Raw genomic sequence first — 19,131 nt, forward strand, 5'->3', positions numbered from 1 at the left:
GTGAGACCATCCAGCCATCACTGCACTTGCTTGCCCTAGGCCCACTCACCTCAAGGGGCGCCCTTGATGGGCAGAGATGCGATCAGCCCACTTGGCTGGTGTAACCCCACCTCCATCCTCTCCCTCCCCTCTGACCCTGCTTATCCATCTGGAGCCTGATGGTCCTGTGCTCCTTCTTCTTCTTCTTTTTTTTTTTAGATTTATTCATTTATTTGACAGAGCTAGAGACAGCCAGCGAGAGAGGGAACACACGCAGGGGGAGTGGGAGAGGAAGAAGCAGGTTCCCAGCGGAGGAGCCCGATGCAGGGCTCCATCCCACCGGGATCACGCCCTGAGCTGAAGGCAGACGCTTAACCACTGCACCACCCAGGCGTCCCAGCCCCGCTCTCCTTCTTTCTCAGATGTCTCCATTTCTCCATCTGTAGAATGGGAAGGGCTGCACTTACACCTCAGGCAGGCTGGGGGGTTCTGCACACTACATCATGCAGTGTTCACAGGGGAAAGCCCAGCCCCTGGGGTGAGCTTTCTCTGGAAAGGGAGGCTGGTCTGTGGCCATCCACCCCGCGCCCCCGCATCTAGGGCTGGGTCACACTCCTCCCTCCTGCGCTGGCGAAGATTTTCCGCTTGTGGAGACCGTGGGTGGCTTATATTGATCTGTGAGGTGAGAAATTCTGTTTGAAGCTGCTCCCGTTCTGAGCGCCTGTTAACAGCGGCCCAGCCTGGCAGTCTGACTTGNAGCAGTCTGACTTGTATACGGTCTCCCTGCGGTTTCCTTGCTGCTCAGGCCAATCTGACTTGCGATTCCTTCTGCTTTTAGCAGAAAGCCCCCTAGAGGGGCGCTGGGGTCTTGCCTTTTGCGGTGTGGAATAGCTCCCTGTGGTTGCCATCACAGGTCACCACCGATGTAATGCTGCACAGCAGTAACGGACTCTTGGCTGGTTCTCCAGGTTGGAAGTTCAAATCGTGTAATGGAGCTGACACCAGGGTCAGCAGAGCCGCCTTCCCCCAGCGGATCCAGGGGGAGGGTCTGCTTTCTTGCCTTTTCAAGCTTCTAGAGCTGCATTCCTTGGCTGGTGGCCCCTTCCTGCATCTTCAATGCCACCAGCATGGTACGAAACTTCAGAGAAGGGAGGAAGAGGCTTGACGCAGACACACACAGGGAGAGGCGGGGTGACCACGGAGGCAGACTCTGAGGGGACGTGGCCCCAGCCACGCAACGCCAGGAGCCCCGGAAGCTGGAAGAGGCAAGAAAGGATTCTTCCCTAGAGCTTCTGGAAAGAGCATGGCTGTGCCAACACCTTGATTTCAGACTTCTTCCCCCCCAAGATAAATTAGATATTACATATATATTTAAGACGTACACACTGACGATACACATGTGCATTGTGGGATATTCACCACCACCGGGCCAGGCAACATATCTACCACCTGAAAGTTACCACTTTCCTTCCTTCTTTCTTCTTTCTTTCTTTCTTTCTTTCTTTCTTTCTTTCTTTCTTTCTTTTTTCTTTCTTTCTTTCTTTCTTTCTTTTTTCTTTCTTTCTTTTTTCTTTCTTTCTTTTTTCTTTCTTTCTTTTTTCTTTCTTTCTTTCTTTCTTTCTTTCTTTCTTTCTTTCTTTCTTCTTTCTTTCTCTTCTTTCTTTCTTCCTCTTTCTTTCTTTCTTTCTTTCTTGAAGACTCAAGATCCACCCTTACAAGAAATTTCAATTACACAGTACAATACTGTCGACTGTAGCCACATTGTTGTACACCGAGCCTCCAGCACTTATTCATCTTACAGAACTGAAACTTTGTGCCCCTTAACCAACATCTACCCGATTTCCCCCTCCCTCAGCACCTGGTGACCACCTGCCTGCTCCTACTGGTCCCACTAGATGGAGGGCAAGGGCAGAATCAGGCAGACCAGGTGGAGGTTATCACTGTGATTCAAGTGAAAGCGGCTGATGGTCAGACTGGGAGGCGAGCCCAGCTCAGATGCTGGGTATATGGTGAAGGCAGAGCCCACCAGAACTTCTAACAGATTTGCCAGATTTCCAATATCTAGGCTATCAAACAAACCACCTCAAACTTAGTGGCAAGAAAAAAATATAGTCACTTCAGCGAGCTCACAGATTCTATGGGACAGCTGCTGGGGACAGCTGGTTTCCGCTCCACACTGTCTGGGGCCTCCAATGGGAAGACCTAGCGGGCTGGAGGTGACTCTGCTGTCCTGGGCTCTGGAAACATCAGGAGGTGCCTTCACTCATGTGCCTGGCACCTGGGCTGGGATGACTTGAAGTCTGGCCTCAGCTGGGACTCTTGAGTGGGTCACCTCCATGTGGCTTGGGCTTCCTCACAACATGGCGGCAGGGAGCCTGCGCTCTGACAGAGCCAGGTGGAGGCTGCATGGCAGCTGTCACTTGCACTACTTTCTGTTGGTTATAAGGGAATCGCATCCCAGATTCAAGGATAGGAGAACAGGACTCTATTTCTTTCAGTTAAAACTATTTTTTTTAAAGTAGGCTCTGCACCCAGCATGGAGCCCAATGCAGGGCCTGAACTCCCAACCCTGAGATCGTAGACCTGAGCTGAGATCGCGAGTCGGATGCTCAACCAACTGAGCCGCCCAGGCAGCCCCTGGACTCTACTTCTTGCTGGAGTGGCAAGGTCACGTTGCATAAGAGCATGTGGCACAAAGAGATACGGTTGCAGCCATCTTTTGAAAATTCAGTTTGCCAGAGGCGTGGAGTGAGAGAAGAGAGGTGTCGTGGATGATGCTGAGACCATTGGCCCCAAGGGCTGATGGCGGTCCTCTGGAGAAGCACAGGCAGGCTGTCCTTTTGGGCGGAGTTCTCCCAATGGCTCCAGCCTGGTTATCCTACTGCCTTCGCTTGGCTCACAGGAAACTCCCATGTCCCTGCTGAACCAAAAGGTCCCGCCACTCCTCCTGCAAGCCCGTGCTCTTGCTTCTTGCTGTTTTAGATATGAGTGAAAAGCTCATCCCTTGCTTTACCCATGGGGTGAACAGACTTCTGTCTTTAATTCTTACCTTTTAAATAACTTCCAATGTCAAGCTCAGAACCTTCCTTTGCAAGTTCTGTGTATGTGACGGTGGTGACCAGCCCCCAATGGTCTTTACATCCTGTTGTTCACGCCCTCGTGTTGTTTCCTCCCGCCATGACTCTGCGCTGGTCCATGTGAAAAAAATAGTAGAGATCATAGTTTGTGACGTGTGTGGCTAAATCATAAAAGGGGTCAATGGCTTCCACCTTGGCCTCTGCCACACTGGGGCGGGGGACGCTCGATCAGCCCTTTGGAGAGAGTGCTTCATCTTGGAAGCAGATTTTCCAACCTCAGCACAGCCCCAGGCAGCCTCTTGACTGCATAGGAGAGAACCACCCAGACAAGCTGCCCTTGAACTCCGAGCCACAGAAACCACGAGAGAGTAAGTACTAGTTGCCCTTATGCAGCCAGAGATAACTGAGCCAGGGTCCTAGCACCTCCCTGTGGAATGTGGGAGTACTTAGCTCCTATCCCTTTAACATTTTGTTGCAAATGTCACTTCCAGGGTGCCTTCCCTCTTTATCTCTCTCTACATTAGCCCCTATCCTATCCCATTACTCTATTTTACTTTTAAATAATGCTTAGTGACTATTGGAAATAAAATGAAAAAAAAAAAAAACAAACCACATTATTTATTTCTATGTTTATGCTAGTTCAGTGTCTTGATGGAAAGTTCCATGAGAGAAGGAGCTTATCCATCTTTTCCACCCAGGGCCTGGTGCTCTAAGGCAGGGGTTGCTGTCTTTGTCACTTCTGTGCATGAATCCAAACTGAGAGAAAGGTGTGTGTGTGTGTGTGTGTGTGTGTGTGAATGTGCGTGTGAGTGTGTGAGTGTGAGTGTGTGTGTATACGTGGTTTGGGTGGTTCCCCTTAAGGTGGATTTGCATGCACTTGACTTCTGACGAGAAAGGGAACTGAGAGAAGCCCCCGGCACCTGAGCAGGACGCAGAGGGGCAGAAGCTGACCGGCTCCGGCTCCGGCTCTCCCTCTCGGGCTCCCGCGTTAGCCGCAGCCATGTACATGTATACCAACTCTGGGTGCCAGGACCTGCCAGGTATGGCCCTGGCTAGGCTTGAGCTGGGGGCCAGGGATGGTCGGGACCCAGATCACAGTATTCCCCACCCTGTGGCTGCAAACGGGGGCCTGAGGGACAGAGGAGGGAATGGGCTGGGCTCTCACTCGCCTTTCCTCTGGAAGGGACCAGAGACGAGGAGGATGGTGATGATTATGAGAACATGGCACCGCCCTACAAGGACCTTCCTCCCAAGCCAGGTAAGAGGACTTCTCAGAGGCTGGGTGGAGGAATGGGTGGTCTGCAGCCTGGGGAAAGCAGGGTCCCCAGGGCACACTGGCTGGGCATTAGCTGGGCATTATAGACGCGCAGTCAGCCTCCCGTGTACCCAGCTCANCCCTCAGCACCTGGTGACCACCTGCCTGCTCCTACTGGTCCCACTAGATGGAGGGCAAGGGCAGAATCAGGCAGACCAGGTGGAGGTTATCACTGTGATTCAAGTGAAAGCGGCTGATGGTCAGACTGGGAGGCGAGCCCAGCTCAGATGCTGGGTATATGGTGAAGGCAGAGCCCACCAGAACTTCTAACAGATTTGCCAGATTTCCAATATCTAGGCTATCAAACAAACCACCTCAAACTTAGTGGCAAGAAAAAAATATAGTCACTTCAGCGAGCTCACAGATTCTATGGGACAGCTGCTGGGGACAGCTGGTTTCCGCTCCACACTGTCTGGGGCCTCCAATGGGAAGACCTAGCGGGCTGGAGGTGACTCTGCTGTCCTGGGCTCTGGAAACATCAGGAGGTGCCTTCACTCATGTGCCTGGCACCTGGGCTGGGATGACTTGAAGTCTGGCCTCAGCTGGGACTCTTGAGTGGGTCACCTCCATGTGGCTTGGGCTTCCTCACAACATGGCGGCAGGGAGCCTGCGCTCTGACAGAGCCAGGTGGAGGCTGCATGGCAGCTGTCACTTGCACTACTTTCTGTTGGTTATAAGGGAATCGCATCCCAGATTCAAGGATAGGAGAACAGGACTCTATTTCTTTCAGTTAAAACTATTTTTTTTAAAGTAGGCTCTGCACCCAGCATGGAGCCCAATGCAGGGCCTGAACTCCCAACCCTGAGATCGTAGACCTGAGCTGAGATCGCGAGTCGGATGCTCAACCAACGGAGCCGCCCAGGCAGCCCCTGGACTCTACTTCTTGCTGGAGTGGCAAGGTCACGTTGCATAAGAGCATGTGGCACAAAGAGATACGGTTGCAGCCATCTTTTGAAAATTCAGTTTGCCAGAGGCGTGGAGTGAGAGAAGAGAGGTGTCGTGGATGATGCTGAGACCATTGGCCCCAAGGGCTGATGGCGGTCCTCTGGAGAAGCACAGGCAGGCTGTCCTTTTGGGCGGAGTTCTCCCAATGGCTCCAGCCTGGTTATCCTACTGCCTTCGCTTGGCTCACAGGAAACTCCCATGTCCCTGCTGAACCAAAAGGTCCCGCCACTCCTCCTGCAAGCCCGTGCTCTTGCTTCTTGCTGTTTTAGATATGAGTGAAAAGCTCATCCCTTGCTTTACCCATGGGGTGAACAGACTTCTGTCTTTAATTCTTACCTTTTAAATAACTTCCAATGTCAAGCTCAGAACCTTCCTTTGCAAGTTCTGTGTATGTGACGGTGGTGACCAGCCCCCAATGGTCTTTACATCCTGTTGTTCACGCCCTCGTGTTGTTTCCTCCCGCCATGACTCTGCGCTGGTCCATGTGAAAAAAATAGTAGAGATCATAGTTTGTGACGTGTGTGGCTAAATCATAAAAGGGGTCAATGGCTTCCACCTTGGCCTCTGCCACACTGGGGCGGGGGACGCTCGATCAGCCCTTTGGAGAGAGTGCTTCATCTTGGAAGCAGATTTTCCAACCTCAGCACAGCCCCAGGCAGCCTCTTGACTGCATAGGAGAGAACCACCCAGACAAGCTGCCCTTGAACTCCGAGCCACAGAAACCACGAGAGAGTAAGTACTAGTTGCCCTTATGCAGCCAGAGATAACTGAGCCAGGGTCCTAGCACCTCCCTGTGGAATGTGGGAGTACTTATCCTATCCCTTTAACATTTTGTTGCAAATGTCACTTCCAGGGTGCCTTCCCTCTTTATCTCTCTCTACATTAGCCCCTATCCTATCCCATTACTCTATTTTACTTTTAAATAATGCTTAGTGACTATTGGAAATAAAATGAAAAAAAAAACAAACCACATTATTTATTTCTATGTTTATGCTAGTTCAGTGTCTTGATGGAAAGTTCCATGAGAGAAGGAGCTTATCCATCTTTTCCACCCAGGGCCTGGTGCTCTAAGGCAGGGGTTGCTGTCTTTGTCACTTCTGTGCATGAATCCAAACTGAGAGAAAGGTGTGTGTGTGTGTGTGTGTGTGTGTGTGAATGTGCGTGTGAGTGTGTGAGTGTGAGTGTGTGTGTATACGTGGTTTGGGTGGTTCCCCTTAAGGTGGATTTGCATGCACTTGACTTCTGACGAGAAAGGGAACTGAGAGAAGCCCCCGGCACCTGAGCAGGATGCAGAGGGGCAGAAGCTGACCGGCTCCGGCTCCGGCTCTCCCTCTCGGGCTCCCGCGTTAGCCGCAGCCATGTACATGTATACCAACTCTGGGTGCCAGGACCTGCCAGGTATGGCCCTGGCCAGGCTTGAGCTGGGGGCCAGGGATGGTCGGGACCCAGATCACAGTATTCCCCACCCTGTGGCTGCAAACGGGGGCCTGAGGGACAGAGGAGGGAATGGGCTGGGCTCTCACTCGCCTTTCCTCTGGAAGGGACCAGAGACGAGGAGGATGGTGATGATTATGAGAACATGGCACCGCCCTACAAGGACCTTCCTCCCAAGCCAGGTAAGAGGACTTCTCAGAGGCTGGGTGGAGGAATGGGTGGTCTGCAGCCTGGGGAAAGCAGGGTCCCCAGGGCACACTGGCTGGGCATTAGCTGGGCATTATAGACGCGCAGTCAGCCTCCCGTGTACCCAGCTCATGCCAGGCAGCATGCGGGCAGGAGTACCTGTGTCTCCAACCTGCCCTTGAGGGTGTCTCTGTCCGATGGGAGAGGCAGTGCTGGGCACAGCCTCAGGGGAGCAGGTCTGAGTAGGGAGAACGGGGAAAATCTCGACGGGAATTGAGTGGTGGGAGGATTGGGGTCAGAGGAGGGGATGTTAGAGTGGGACTTAAGGGATGAGTTGGAGTTTGTTACGAAGAGAAGCCCAGTAGAGAACTGGTGGAGGCAAGGTCCTGAGACACGAAAGCTGGTGTTTCATAAAACTGTGAGTGGACCAGCCGCTCCCCTGCCTCCTCGTGTTCACACGCGGGGCCCAGATTGACCTTTGGACTTGGGTGCTCCGTGCCTGGCCCAGGACTCAACAAGAGCCTGATAAGTGGGTATAAAAGTGAAGGCCTTAACTCCTGCTGGGGTCCGTGGGGGTTGACTGTGCTGAGCTGGTGTCCTTGGACAGTGGCCATTCCATGCAGGGTGGGGCACCGCGTCCACCACTACTTAATCTGAAGTGAGACCAACCTGGGGGTCCCTGGGCACCGTGGGGGCTCAGAATGAGGTAGGAGGTGAACAAGGCTCGGCTGGTTGTCTGTCTCCTGGCTCCCACTCGGTCCCAGTGCAGTTCTCAAAGCCACCAAGGTGGGACTCCACCATCTCACCAGTGTTATCCCTTCCCCAAAGTTAGCCCCTCCCCGTCTCCGATTGCAGCCCGATCTCCACCCCCATCTTTATTTCCAAATCCAAAGTCATCACCCTACTCAGCACAACTAAACCCTAACTGTGACTTCCTCCCCCTACCCCAGTGCAACTCCAGTCCCAATCTTTACCTCCACCGCATCCTGAATCACAACCCTACTGCCATGTCCATCGCTGTCCCCAACCCATCTTCAACCCCATCCCCACCCCAACCACAGCCTTGACTGCAACCCCAGCCCAAACTCACCTGTGTCTTTAACTGAGGGTGAAGAGTTGGCCCAGGTTCCCCAGGACTGAGTGATTTCCTGGGATGTGGGACTTCCCGTTTGAAAACTGGGCAAGTCTTGGATGATCCAGGATGGTTGGTCACTCTATCTGAACCCTGTCACCATCTCTAACCCCAGTTCCATTCTTGAGCTCAAACCTATCCCTAGCCCTCCATTTTGGTCCCGGTCCTGGTTCCATCACTGCCTCTGATCTGTTTCCGGTCTGCATTCCAGCTCTAATTCTGAACTTCTCTTCTGCAGACTCAATGGCTCCACCTAGGCCTCCGAGGGCAGGTGAGCTGGGGCTGGGGGTACAGGAGACCCAGTGCTGGCTTTGCCCTGCTCTGGGCCTGAGCAACCATCCCTCCTCCTCCCCACCCAGGAAAGAAAATGGAGAACCCCCCACTTCCCTGCAAGTCCCCAAAGATCAAAGGTGAGAATCGAGCGCTGGGGCCTTTTGGTTTACCCGGCTGAAGACCTGGTCTGCATAACCATTGTCTTTCTGACCCCTTCTAGGCCTGGATCGGAACCCTGTCTCCCGCACATCTCCTCAACTGGGTGAGCAGTGGGAAGATCCTTTAGGAAGCTTGGGAGGGGACACTTGGAGGTCTTCCCTCCAGTTCCCCCATTCTGACCAGAGAACAAATCAGATGGGAATGGGAGAGATGTTGATCTCGGAAGACCGAGTCTTTCAGCAACTTCTTTCCCCCAACAACTTTCGAATAAATGTTTCTCTCCCTTTCCTCCAGGTGTCAACCTGGAGCCTCCTCCATTCCAGCCATCCCCAGCTAGTAAGTCCTCATGCCCCCCGGGTGGGCCCCTATCTTCCCTGTCATGGTTGCAAGTATGCTTGGGTCAGACCTATAGGGACTCTCTAGAGGGAGACCCTGGGGCAGAGAAACGTGTCCTTTCAGAAGCTCCTCCTCTCTGAGTCTAGACCAGACCCTGAGGGATATAGGCTGTCTGCCTGATACTCTTCAGGCCCCACCGCCTACTTGCTTAAGGTACGGGAAACATTCTCTGCCCCTGATGCAAAGACCCGAGAATGGGGAGAAGGTTGGGCAGCAGCTGCTGGAGAGTACAAGACAATCATAATAAATGTTAGCAGCGCTAGGTGCAAGTCATGCATGACCTCTCTAAGCCTTCAGGTTACTTACTTGCCAACTGGGAATAATAGTCACATGTATGTCATAAGGGTGAGGATCCAATAAGATAATAAGGATGTGACAGGATGCTTGGCACACAGTAAGTTCTCTTCAGCGTTCTAGGTGAGGTTGTTGTTGTGTTAGGTTATGGTGATGATGGTGGATTTGGAAGTGGAGATGGGATGGTGGTGTGGCTTTATTTGGGGATGGGGAGGGGGCTAGGTTTGGGGAAGGGGTGGCCCTGGAGCACAGCAAGTGCTCTTCTGGGCTTCCTCAGGGTTCTTTCCCCCTGACCCTCTCTAGCTGACCCTATCTGGCGATACAGTCATGACCACGGATCTCCGTCCCTCTGCTTTTGGAGAGACACTCAAGTGTCTCTTCCTCACTCTCTAAAGCACCGATATTGGTCTCTTTGCCCCCATCCTCATCCCCCAGTAACTCCAGTGTCCCAGCTTAGTCGGAAGTCCATGTGTCCTGGGTGCTACCAGGAAGAGAGACTGGTGGTGTACCTGTGCATGCTGGTGGTGGTGTCACTGGTCCTGGGATGCACTGGTCTGGCTGTGACCCTGATTAAGTGTGAGTAGGAAGAGGGTGGGGCATGGGGAGAAGATGAGCATGGGGCATGGGAGGACTTGGGCTCAAGACGGATTCTTCCTCATAGACCAGGAGATGGTGGAAGAGCTAAGGATATTAACCTTTCAGCAGATGGAGTGGCAAGCAAATGGTGAGTGCTTTCAATTGTCCCTTCATGCCATGCATATTGAACACCCAATGTGACCCCTCAAACCCAACTCCAAGACCACTTCCAATCCCATCTTTGCCAAGTCTTGTGCTAGGTATCGGGGCATGAGTAGGACAGTGAACGCATTAGGCACAGTTCCTGTTCCTGTGGAGTGTGTGTGTGTGTGTGCATGTGTGTCTAGACCTCCACTGTCCAATATGGTGGCCATGAGTCACTGGCTACTGAGCACTTGCAATGTGGTCATTCCGAACTGAGATGTGCTGTAATTGTGAAATACACACCAATGTCAAAGACTTGCTACAAAAAAAAAAGAATGTGAAATATCTCAACAATATTAATAATAATAATCTTTCATATTGATTACTCATTGAAATTATACTTTGGATATGTTGGGATAAGTAAAGAAATAACACTCAAATTAATTTTGCTTGCTTCTTTTGACTCTAAAAAATGTGGCCATTAGAACGTTTAAAATTATGTACGTGGTTTATATTTTATTTCTGTTGGATAACGCAGGCAGGTATTGAGAACCATTTACCAAATTGTCACTAGAATGAGCATAAAATTCCAAATCTCAATGAATAGTCCAAAGGAAGACAATTCTATGAAAAAATCTAGTAAGGGATCTTGACCTTATCTTTGCGGGGGGGGGGTCCTACAAGGCTTCCCTAGGAAAAGAGTGCTACAGTTGAGTGAGGGAAGAGAAAAATTTAAGCAGGTGAGAGGTTGAGGGTTGCAAAGGCCCTGTGGTAGGAGGCAACATCATAAGTACAAGGGAGGAAGACGGTGCAGTTGAATAGGTGAGAGGTGGTGATGGCTTGGATGAGAGTTGTGGCCATGAGGATGGAGAGAAGTGGGTGGAGCAGAAAGGTTTAGGAAGTAAAACTGACTGGACCTGGAGATGGACGGGGAATAGCAGTGAGTAAGAGGGAAGGGTGTCAAGATGGAAGAGGGCATGTTTGTGTGAGAGTAGTGGGAATACACACATTAGCTGCAGCAAAGTCTTCTGGGCTGGCATGGCCTTCACCATGTTTGTTGAAGTCGAAAATTGTTCCATTCTATGCACATGCCTTCTCCGTACATCTCAGATCAAGCCACTCTTCTGCTTAAAACCCGCTGTTGGCTTCTCACTGTCCAGAGTCCAACACGAAACCCTTGGCTTAGGATTCAAGGACCTGGACATCAGACCTCATCCTACTTTGAGCTTTAGCTCCTGTGAGGTTTGCCTTGACCTCTACCGCTGCAGCCTTCCCCAACACACTTGCCTCTGGACCTCGGCTTCCAAGGTGGCCCCTGCCTGTGGAGGCTCCCTCTTCCTCTCACCATCTTCCTTCAAAACCCACCTCCTCCAGGAAGTCCACCGTCTCCACTCTTCCCCAAGGCTCAGAGATCAATCCCTCCTCTGAGCCACTCTAGGACCCTCTCTAGGCACTGTGTGTGTCATTTTGAGTGCTAGCACCAGCCACTAGAAAGAGGGCGCAGTGGGGAGCACAGATCTTGCTTCTGTCTAGTGTGTTTGCAGTCAGTGGAGGGTGGGTGGATAGATGGGGGGTTTGGGTTTCTAACCTTCCAGCCTATCTCTGCTGACAGTGACTGGCATGGCAGGGATAGCTGGCCTGAAGAAGGACATTGACCACATCAGAACTAACACCAACCAGTCCCTATTAGAACTTCGGGGCTTATTAGGTGAGTGGGACTTGGGGTACTGCCCTGAGATGGAGGGCATGACAGAGCTGGCACATTGCACAAATCCATGGGGACGAGTCTCACTGCAGTCTGTCTGAATGGTGCCCCCTGGAGTTGAGCAGTGCACAGCCTGCACAACTGTATATGGCACACCATGTACATGACCCCGGCTCTGGGGCCATTCTGACAGCCTCCTATTCTGTCCCCAGACTGTACCAGGGTCACCTGCCCGGAGGGTTGGCTTCCCTTTGAGGGCAAGTGTTACTACTTCTCCTCAACCACCAAGTCATGGGATGAAGCCCGGAAGTCCTGCCAGGAGAATTACTCTCACTTGGTCATCATCAGTAGCTTTGCTGAACAGGTGATTGGTCCTTTCCAAGCCCTTGAGAGTCAGTGGGATTCACAGATCTTTCCCTGGCCTGGATGGAGAGAAATTGGAATTGCTTTTGAGTCACTAAGACTTTTAACAGTAAGGTGAAGAGGACAGACCCTACCTGAGTTCAAATTCTGATTGTGTTTCTTATTCTGAGTCTCAGTTTTTTCGCTAACCTGGAGATAGAATAATGGCTATCTCTTAGCACTTTCTATTCTCCAGGCTGTGTTCTAAGCATCTTATATCTTACAGTAACATAATCCTCACAACAGCCCTGTAAATTAGTGTGTGAGTCAGGAGAGGTTATGTTCTGCTGCAGTAACAGTCCCCGTAGCTCAGTGGTGAAAGTGTAAGGGGACTCGGAAAGTTTCCACTTACTTGTACTCACAAAGCAAGTCACATGGGTCCTCCTATGCTTCCAGGTGGTAGGGAAGTACTTCCGCCTGTGGGGAATTGGCATTTTTTAAGCAACTGCAATGACTTGGTGGTACCACGATTAGACAGCAAAACCATTTGTACAAAGTACGTATTATTTGTACTTCACAGATGAGGAAACTGAGGCACAGGACATTTAAGAAACTTGCCTGTGGTCCCTTACAACTGGCCAGTGTCAGAGCTGGGATTTGAGCCCAGATGTTTGCATGGCTTATCTTTCCCCATCTTTTTACTTTAATCTATCTCTGTCATTATTTTCAAGTGGATTTCTTGTAGACAGCATATAGTTGGGTCTTGTTTTGTAAATTCAATCTGACCATTTCTGGCTCTTAGTTGGTGTTTTTAGACCATTTACATTTGATGTAATTAAACTGATGGCTGAATGGCTGAATTGTACTTGCAGAACTTTGTGTCCAGGGCTCATGGCTCTCCACGGGTATACTGGCTGGGGCTGAATGACAGGGAACGCGAAGGGGACTGGAAGTGGCTGGATGGGTCACCAGTTACTCTGAGGCAAGTACGGAGGGCTCTTGGGGTCTCTGCTCCCTGTGGGTCTTCGTGCAGTCTGAGCCAGAAGCTTCTCTAGAATCCCAGGCCAGGCTGGGTTGAGGAGGCTCGGGGGTGCTTTTCTGCCGATAGGGCTCCTGGTCCCCGTACCTTTAAAATTTTCCTCCATTGCAACATCTCCTCCTTTTAGCACAACTGCTCAAACACATTACGTCCTCAGGTCAATGGTTGGGGGGAAGAAAGAAAGGAAGGGTGGCTACAGGGCGGGAGGGAGAGGAAGCTTTTGATTTGCCAAGAGGCTGAGCGGGATCTCTGTGTCTCTGTCTCTCTGTCTCTAACTCTCTGCACTTTACATATATTAACCCACTTATTTAATCTTTTTAGTAATCCTGTAAGGAAAGTACTGTTATCATCTCCAACTTAGTTTTATCTCATTTCTTGTCATCTCCAATTTAAAGATGAGACTGATCACGGAGAGGTTAACCAACCTGCCTCGGGTCAGAGTGCTAGCAGGTGGCAGTGCCAGCCACCCTAGCTTTAAAGTCTATACTCTTGGCCATTACACTTTACTTTCTCAAGGAGTGTATGTATTTGTATTTTAAGTAAATGTTAACGAATTGTCCCCCATAGTGGTTATACCAATTTATTCTTTCACTGGCTTGACTATGTTTTTCTTCTTCAAGAGTTTATCAAACTTTTGTAATTTTTGAATGGAATCACAATATAGTATTAATTTGCATTTCTCTTATAATGACTGGGATTGGGTATCTTCTCATAGGTTTAATAGCCACAGGTATTAACTTTTCTGTGAACTGTTTATTCATATCATTGGTATATTTTTATATTGGGATTTAAAAAAAGAAAGATTTTATTTATTTATTTGTCAGAAAGAGAGAGAGCACAAGCAGGGGGAGTGGCAGGCTCCCTACTGAGCCAGGAGCCCGACATGGGGCTCAATCCCAGGACCCTAAGATCATGACCTGAGCTGAAGGCAGATGCTTAACCGACTGAGCCACCCAGGGTTCCCTTTATCAGGATTTTTTTCTTATTGATTTCTAAGAGCTCTTTATATATTAGCGATATTAGTGTCCTGACAGGGGATCTCATTTTTTATTAAAGATTCCTGGAAGAATGTGGCTTCTGGGCAGTGCAGTTGGTTAAACGTCTGACTCTTGGTTTCAGCTCAGGTCATGATCTCAGGGTGGTGAGACTGAGCCCCCTGTCTGGTTCCATGCTCAGCGTGAAGTCAGCTTGAGATTATCTCTCCCTCTCTGCCCCTCCTGCTCATGCTCTCTCTCTCTCCCTCTGAAATAAATAAATAAATCTAAAAAAAAAAAAAGCAAAGATTTCTCAACATTTGCTGCAACATGGACGGCACTGGAGGAGTTAATGCTAAGTGAAATAAGTCAAGCAGAGAAAGACAATTATCATATGGTTTCTCTCATCTATGGAACATAAGAACCAGGAAGATCGGTAGGGGAAGAAAGGGATAAAGAAAGGGGGTAATCAGAAGGGGGAATGAAGCATGAGAGACTATGGACTCTGAGAAACAAACTGAGGGGTTCGGAGGGGAGGGGGGTTGGGGAATGGGATAGGCTGGTGATGGGTAGTAAGAAGGGCACGTATGGGGTAGTAAGAAGGGTATGGGGTAGTAAGAAGGGCACATATAACACTGGGTGTTATATGCAGCTAATGAATCATGGAACTTTACATCAAAAACCAGGGATGTACTGTATGGTGACTAACATAATATAATAAAAAACATTAAAAAAAAAAAGCAAAGATTCCTAGAGGACGGTACAACTCTGTGGACAGACAGGGCGTGGCATAGTGTGGCGCTGCGGGTGTCCAGCTCAGACGCCGTGGTGGGGCTGGTGCAGCCCTCCCCCAGCAGGGGGCGCTGACTGCTAAAGGCTCACGATTATGGTTTCTCTGGAGAGTTGTCCTCAGCCCCGCTCAGCTAGAAGGTTACTCCACTTCCAGTGGGGTCAGCCGGTAGTGGCTGAGAGAAGCCTGGATCCCTTGTCACAAGTCGAGATAACTCTGTGGTGCTATTTGTACCCCAGAGTTTCCCCGTCGGGTCAGGCTGAGGCTGGACCAGGCTGAAGCCACATCCCTGCTCAACTCCTCCCCCGCCCCATCCTGCTTCTCCCACTCCTCTCCCGAGAGCACCCTTAGTAAATCCCACGCACCTGAATCGCCAAATCAGGCTCTGCTTTAAGGGAATGTGATCTAAAACCCTACAGTACCTGGAAGGTTGGGAGGACTGTGGGGGCGAAGGAAGAGTTCTTTGTAAGAAGTGGCAGAAACTGAGTAGATGCAGGAAACGGATTCAGGAGCAGGGGACTGTCCTGGCGGACGGGGAGGTGGGGCTGGGTTAAAGCAGACAAGCTGGGGTGAAGGGGATAACGTGGCAGCTTCACGTAATTCTGAAAAGCTGAAGACACGATTAGGATGGAAGAGACTTGAACCACGAAGGCCTCCCATATTCTTTCTTTAATTAATAGACTTTATTTTTTACAGAAAATTTGAGCAGAAGGTACAGAGAAATGTTTCCCATATTCCTTCTCTCCCGCACACATTTTCCTCTATTATTAACCTCTCGCATTCTGTGTGGCGCATTTGTTACAAGTGATGAACCTATATGGAGGCATTATTATGAACTGAAGTCTGTGGTTTACATTAGGGCTCATTCTAAATGCTGTGCATTCTATGGGTTTTGACAAATGTATGATGTCATGTATCCACTGTCACGGTATCACATATAACGCTCTGAAACCCCCCCTCTGAGCTTCATCTACTCATCCCTCCTCATGCCCGCTTTTCCTCCCTCCAGCTTTTGGGACCCAGAGGAACCCAACAACATCTTTGATGAGGACTGTGCCAGCATGAACAAAGGTGGCACCTGGAATGACCTCTCTTGTGACAAGAGTACATATTGGATCTGTGAGCGGAAATGTTCCTGCTGAACCCCACGGCTGAGGGTGGGTGTGGGTCCGTACCCAGTGCCCCTTGGCTCTTGGGGATGAGAGCCTCCTGCCCTTCCACGGAAGACTCCGCCTCTCCATGAGCCGACATGGGCATACCTAAGACGGAACGAACTTGGGTGTTGCAAGTGCCCTTGGGTGCAAGTGAGAGCATTTCTAGGGCGAGGACTTGAAGACTTGTTCTTTTTTTTTTTTTTTTAAAGATTTTATTTATTTATTTGAGAGGGAGCGTGAACGAGAGAGAGTGCAGACAAGCAGGGGCAGAGGGAGAAGCAGACTCCCTGCTGAGCAGGGAGCCCGATGAGGGGCTCGATCCCAGGATCTCGGGGATCATGAGCTGAACTGAAGGCAGATGCTTAATGACTGAGCCCCCCAGGTGCCCCGTGGGCTTGTTCAATCAGATGGTGTCTTAGTCTGTTCAGGCTGCTATATCAGAAAACTGTAAACTGGTTGGCTTATGAACAACAGAGATTTATTTATTGAAATTCTGGAAGCTGGAAGTCCAAGATCAAGGCCTAGGATGTAACGAGGGCCCACTTTTTTTTTATGATTTTTTTATTATATTATGTTAGCCACCATACAGTACATCCCCGGTTTCCGATGTAAAGTTCGATGATTCATTGTTTGCGTATAACACCCAGGGCACCATGCAATACGTGCCCTCCTTACTACCCATCACCGGTCTATCCCTTTCCCCCACCCCCCTCCCCTCTGAAGCCCTCAGTTTGTTTCTCATAGTCCATAGTCTCTCATGTTTCATTCCCATGAAGGCCCACTTTCTGATTCATAGATGGCCATCTTCGTGCTGTGTTCTCCCACGCGGGAAAGGGTGAGAGCTCTCTAGGTCCCCGTTATAAGGACACAAGAGTTCTACCCTCATGACCTAATCAGCTCCCAAGGGCGCATCACATTGGGCTGGGATTTAACAAATGAATTGGGTGAGAGCCCGCAATTCAGTCTGTAGCAAGTGCTTCACTGGAGGGGGACCAGGTCTTAGGGATTGTCTGCCAGTTCTGGGGTCTGAGGACGCTCACCAAGTCCCTGATCATGGCTCTTAGGCAGCAGTGCTGGCCTGGGGGCTCCGGGTCTGACCATGACTGAGTTGGAGCTGAAAACACCCCGGCTCCTCTGGACCGTGTTGTGCTGGGACGGGGCTACCAGTTAGGGAGCCCGCCTGACGCAGAACAGCTTCTGGGAAGCAGGGGGGCAGCATTATTCTTGACAGGAGACTTTCTCCATACCTCAGGTGAGGTTTGCCCAGCCAGGTGGCAGAATCAGGCCTCTGCAAGACATGTCCTGTGAAACTTCTAGAAAGGCAGACCAGCTGAAAGGCAAGACTGTTCACCCAATGTGTATTCAGATTCCCAGGACCGCAGTGGAGCTCTCCACCTGCCTGTGACTTTAGGCTGTGTGTGGTTTGTAAAGATCTTTGAGGAAGTAACTCACTTTACTTCTGAGGGGACCTTCTTGGGCTATAAGCTCTTGCAATGTTAGAACTCAAAATGTCAGTTCATGGCGTGGTCCTTGCCTGCTGTTGGTTTGCTGCCGTAATAAAGCACCGTAGACTGGCTGAAATGAGAGAAATGCATTGTCTCACTGTTCCGGAGGCTGATGTCTGCGATCAAGTGTTGTCAAAGTGGTTGGTTTCTGGTGAGACGTCTCTCCCTGACTTCTAGATGGCCCTCTTCTCCCTGTGTCTTCACATGGACTTCCCCTTGTGTGTGTATCTGTGTCCTAATCTCTTCTGTTTATGAAGACACAGGTCATATTGGATTAGGGCTGATTGTAATGACTACATTTTTGTTAATTACCTCTTCAAAGACCCTACCTCAAGATACAGTCACATTCTGACATACGGGGGGTTAAGACTTCAACACATGAATTTTGGGGGCGATGCAATTCAGCCTCTAATACCCACTGATTGACTGGTGCTCCTCCAGTGATTATGACAATGAAAAGCACCCCCTAGGGGGCTGGTACTACCCTGCAGCTGAACACAACACAACAGGGCAATCCCTTTGGACAATCCCTGAATCGTATCCAAAAGTAGGTAGACATTCTCCAAACTGATCAATTTCCTGATCAACAACTACCCATGATGAGTAGCAGAATCCTTGCATGGACTGAGAGCAGGTGATTAATGCAAAGAGGCTCTGAGCAGAGGGGCAGTGGGGGAGGTTAGCGTTCACCTCATTTCCTGTTCCCATCTCTACTTGTCTCCTCCCACCTCTACACCTGCCCCGACTCGCCAGTACTGAAACCAGCCCCCCATGTAGACTCCGACTGCAGAGTGGGTGGGCACCCCGTTCTAAGCCCTCTACCCAGGGGGCCGCTGGTCCAAGTGACTGTTTATCTGGGTCAGGGGAAGTTTCTGCATCTCAGAAGAGGAAACTTCAGCTTCCCCCAGTGTGTTGAAAAATGGGGAAATGGGGCTGTGGTCACATCTTTGAGTCATGCTGGGGGCGTTCCACAGTGGAGCTGGTTCAAACCTATCTCCCTTCCACATCTCTCATGATTGTCTAATTTTAGGTAGAGAGGTAAGTGTGACGGAGGTCCCCTTTACCGCTTTGGGTCCAGGGGAGCAAAGGTTGGACATTCTTGGTGGATAAAAATAAAAAAACCCCACGGTTTATCAAGCAAGCTTTATGGGCAAGATAGACACAGTAACTCCCACTGAATCTTCACAATGACTCTGTGAGGCTGGAACAATTACTGACCTGATTTTATAGCTGGGGAAACTGAGGCTTGCCCATTGTCATTGAGTGGATAAGTTGCAGAGCTGATTTTTGGACTCAGTCTGTGTCTCCAATGGTTGATCTCTTTCTACAGCATCTGCCGCCTTTCCAGGGACTGTCTGTAAACCTGAATTATTCCTGTGGACCCCAACCCTGTAGCTCTTTTTAAAAAATTTTTTTATTATATTATGTTAGTCACCATACGGTACATCCCCGGTTTCTGATGTAAAGTTCCATGATTCATTAGTTGCATATAACACCCAGTGCACCATGCAGTACGTGCCCTCCTTACTACCCATCACCAGCCTATCCCATTCCCCCACCCCCTCCCCTCTGAAGCCCTCAGTTTGTTTCTCAAAGTCCATAGTCTCTCATGCTTCATTCTCCCTTCTGATTACCCCCCTTTTCTTAATCCCTTTCTTCCCCTACCGATCTTCCTAGTTCTTATGTTCCATAGATGAGAGAAATCATATGAA

General features: G+C 50.1%; 1 protein-coding gene across 9 annotated transcripts; it reads left to right on the forward strand.

The window, feature by feature from the left end:
* Window positions 1–3,186: 3,186 nt before the first annotated feature.
* CLEC17A (C-type lectin domain containing 17A) lies at window positions 3,187–16,180 on the forward strand. Of its 9 annotated transcripts, none has more exons than XM_034657907.1 (12): window positions 3,187–3,424; window positions 4,240–4,314; window positions 8,307–8,339; window positions 8,428–8,478; window positions 8,562–8,603; window positions 8,795–8,836; window positions 9,626–9,766; window positions 9,852–9,914; window positions 11,523–11,618; window positions 11,828–11,979; window positions 12,830–12,939; window positions 15,770–16,180. In XM_034657907.1, the coding sequence occupies exons 1-12, from the start codon at window positions 3,238–3,240 to the stop codon at window positions 15,900–15,902; spliced, it is 1,125 nt and encodes a 374-aa protein (XP_034513798.1). In that variant the 5' UTR covers window positions 3,187–3,237; the 3' UTR covers window positions 15,903–16,180. The 9 variants fall into 9 exon arrangements, with proteins under 9 accessions (XP_034513798.1, XP_034513801.1, XP_034513804.1 ...); XM_034657910.1 differs by lacking the exon at window positions 3,187–3,424 and adding an exon at window positions 3,938–4,096; XM_034657909.1 differs by lacking the exons at window positions 3,187–3,424; window positions 4,240–4,314 and adding exons at window positions 3,954–4,096; window positions 6,858–6,932.
* The last annotated feature ends 2,951 nt before the right edge of the window (window positions 16,181–19,131 follow it).

Source organism: Ailuropoda melanoleuca, chromosome 4, assembly GCF_002007445.2.
Source record: "Ailuropoda melanoleuca isolate Jingjing chromosome 4, ASM200744v2, whole genome shotgun sequence".
Lineage (NCBI taxonomy): Eukaryota > Metazoa > Chordata > Mammalia > Carnivora > Ursidae > Ailuropoda > Ailuropoda melanoleuca.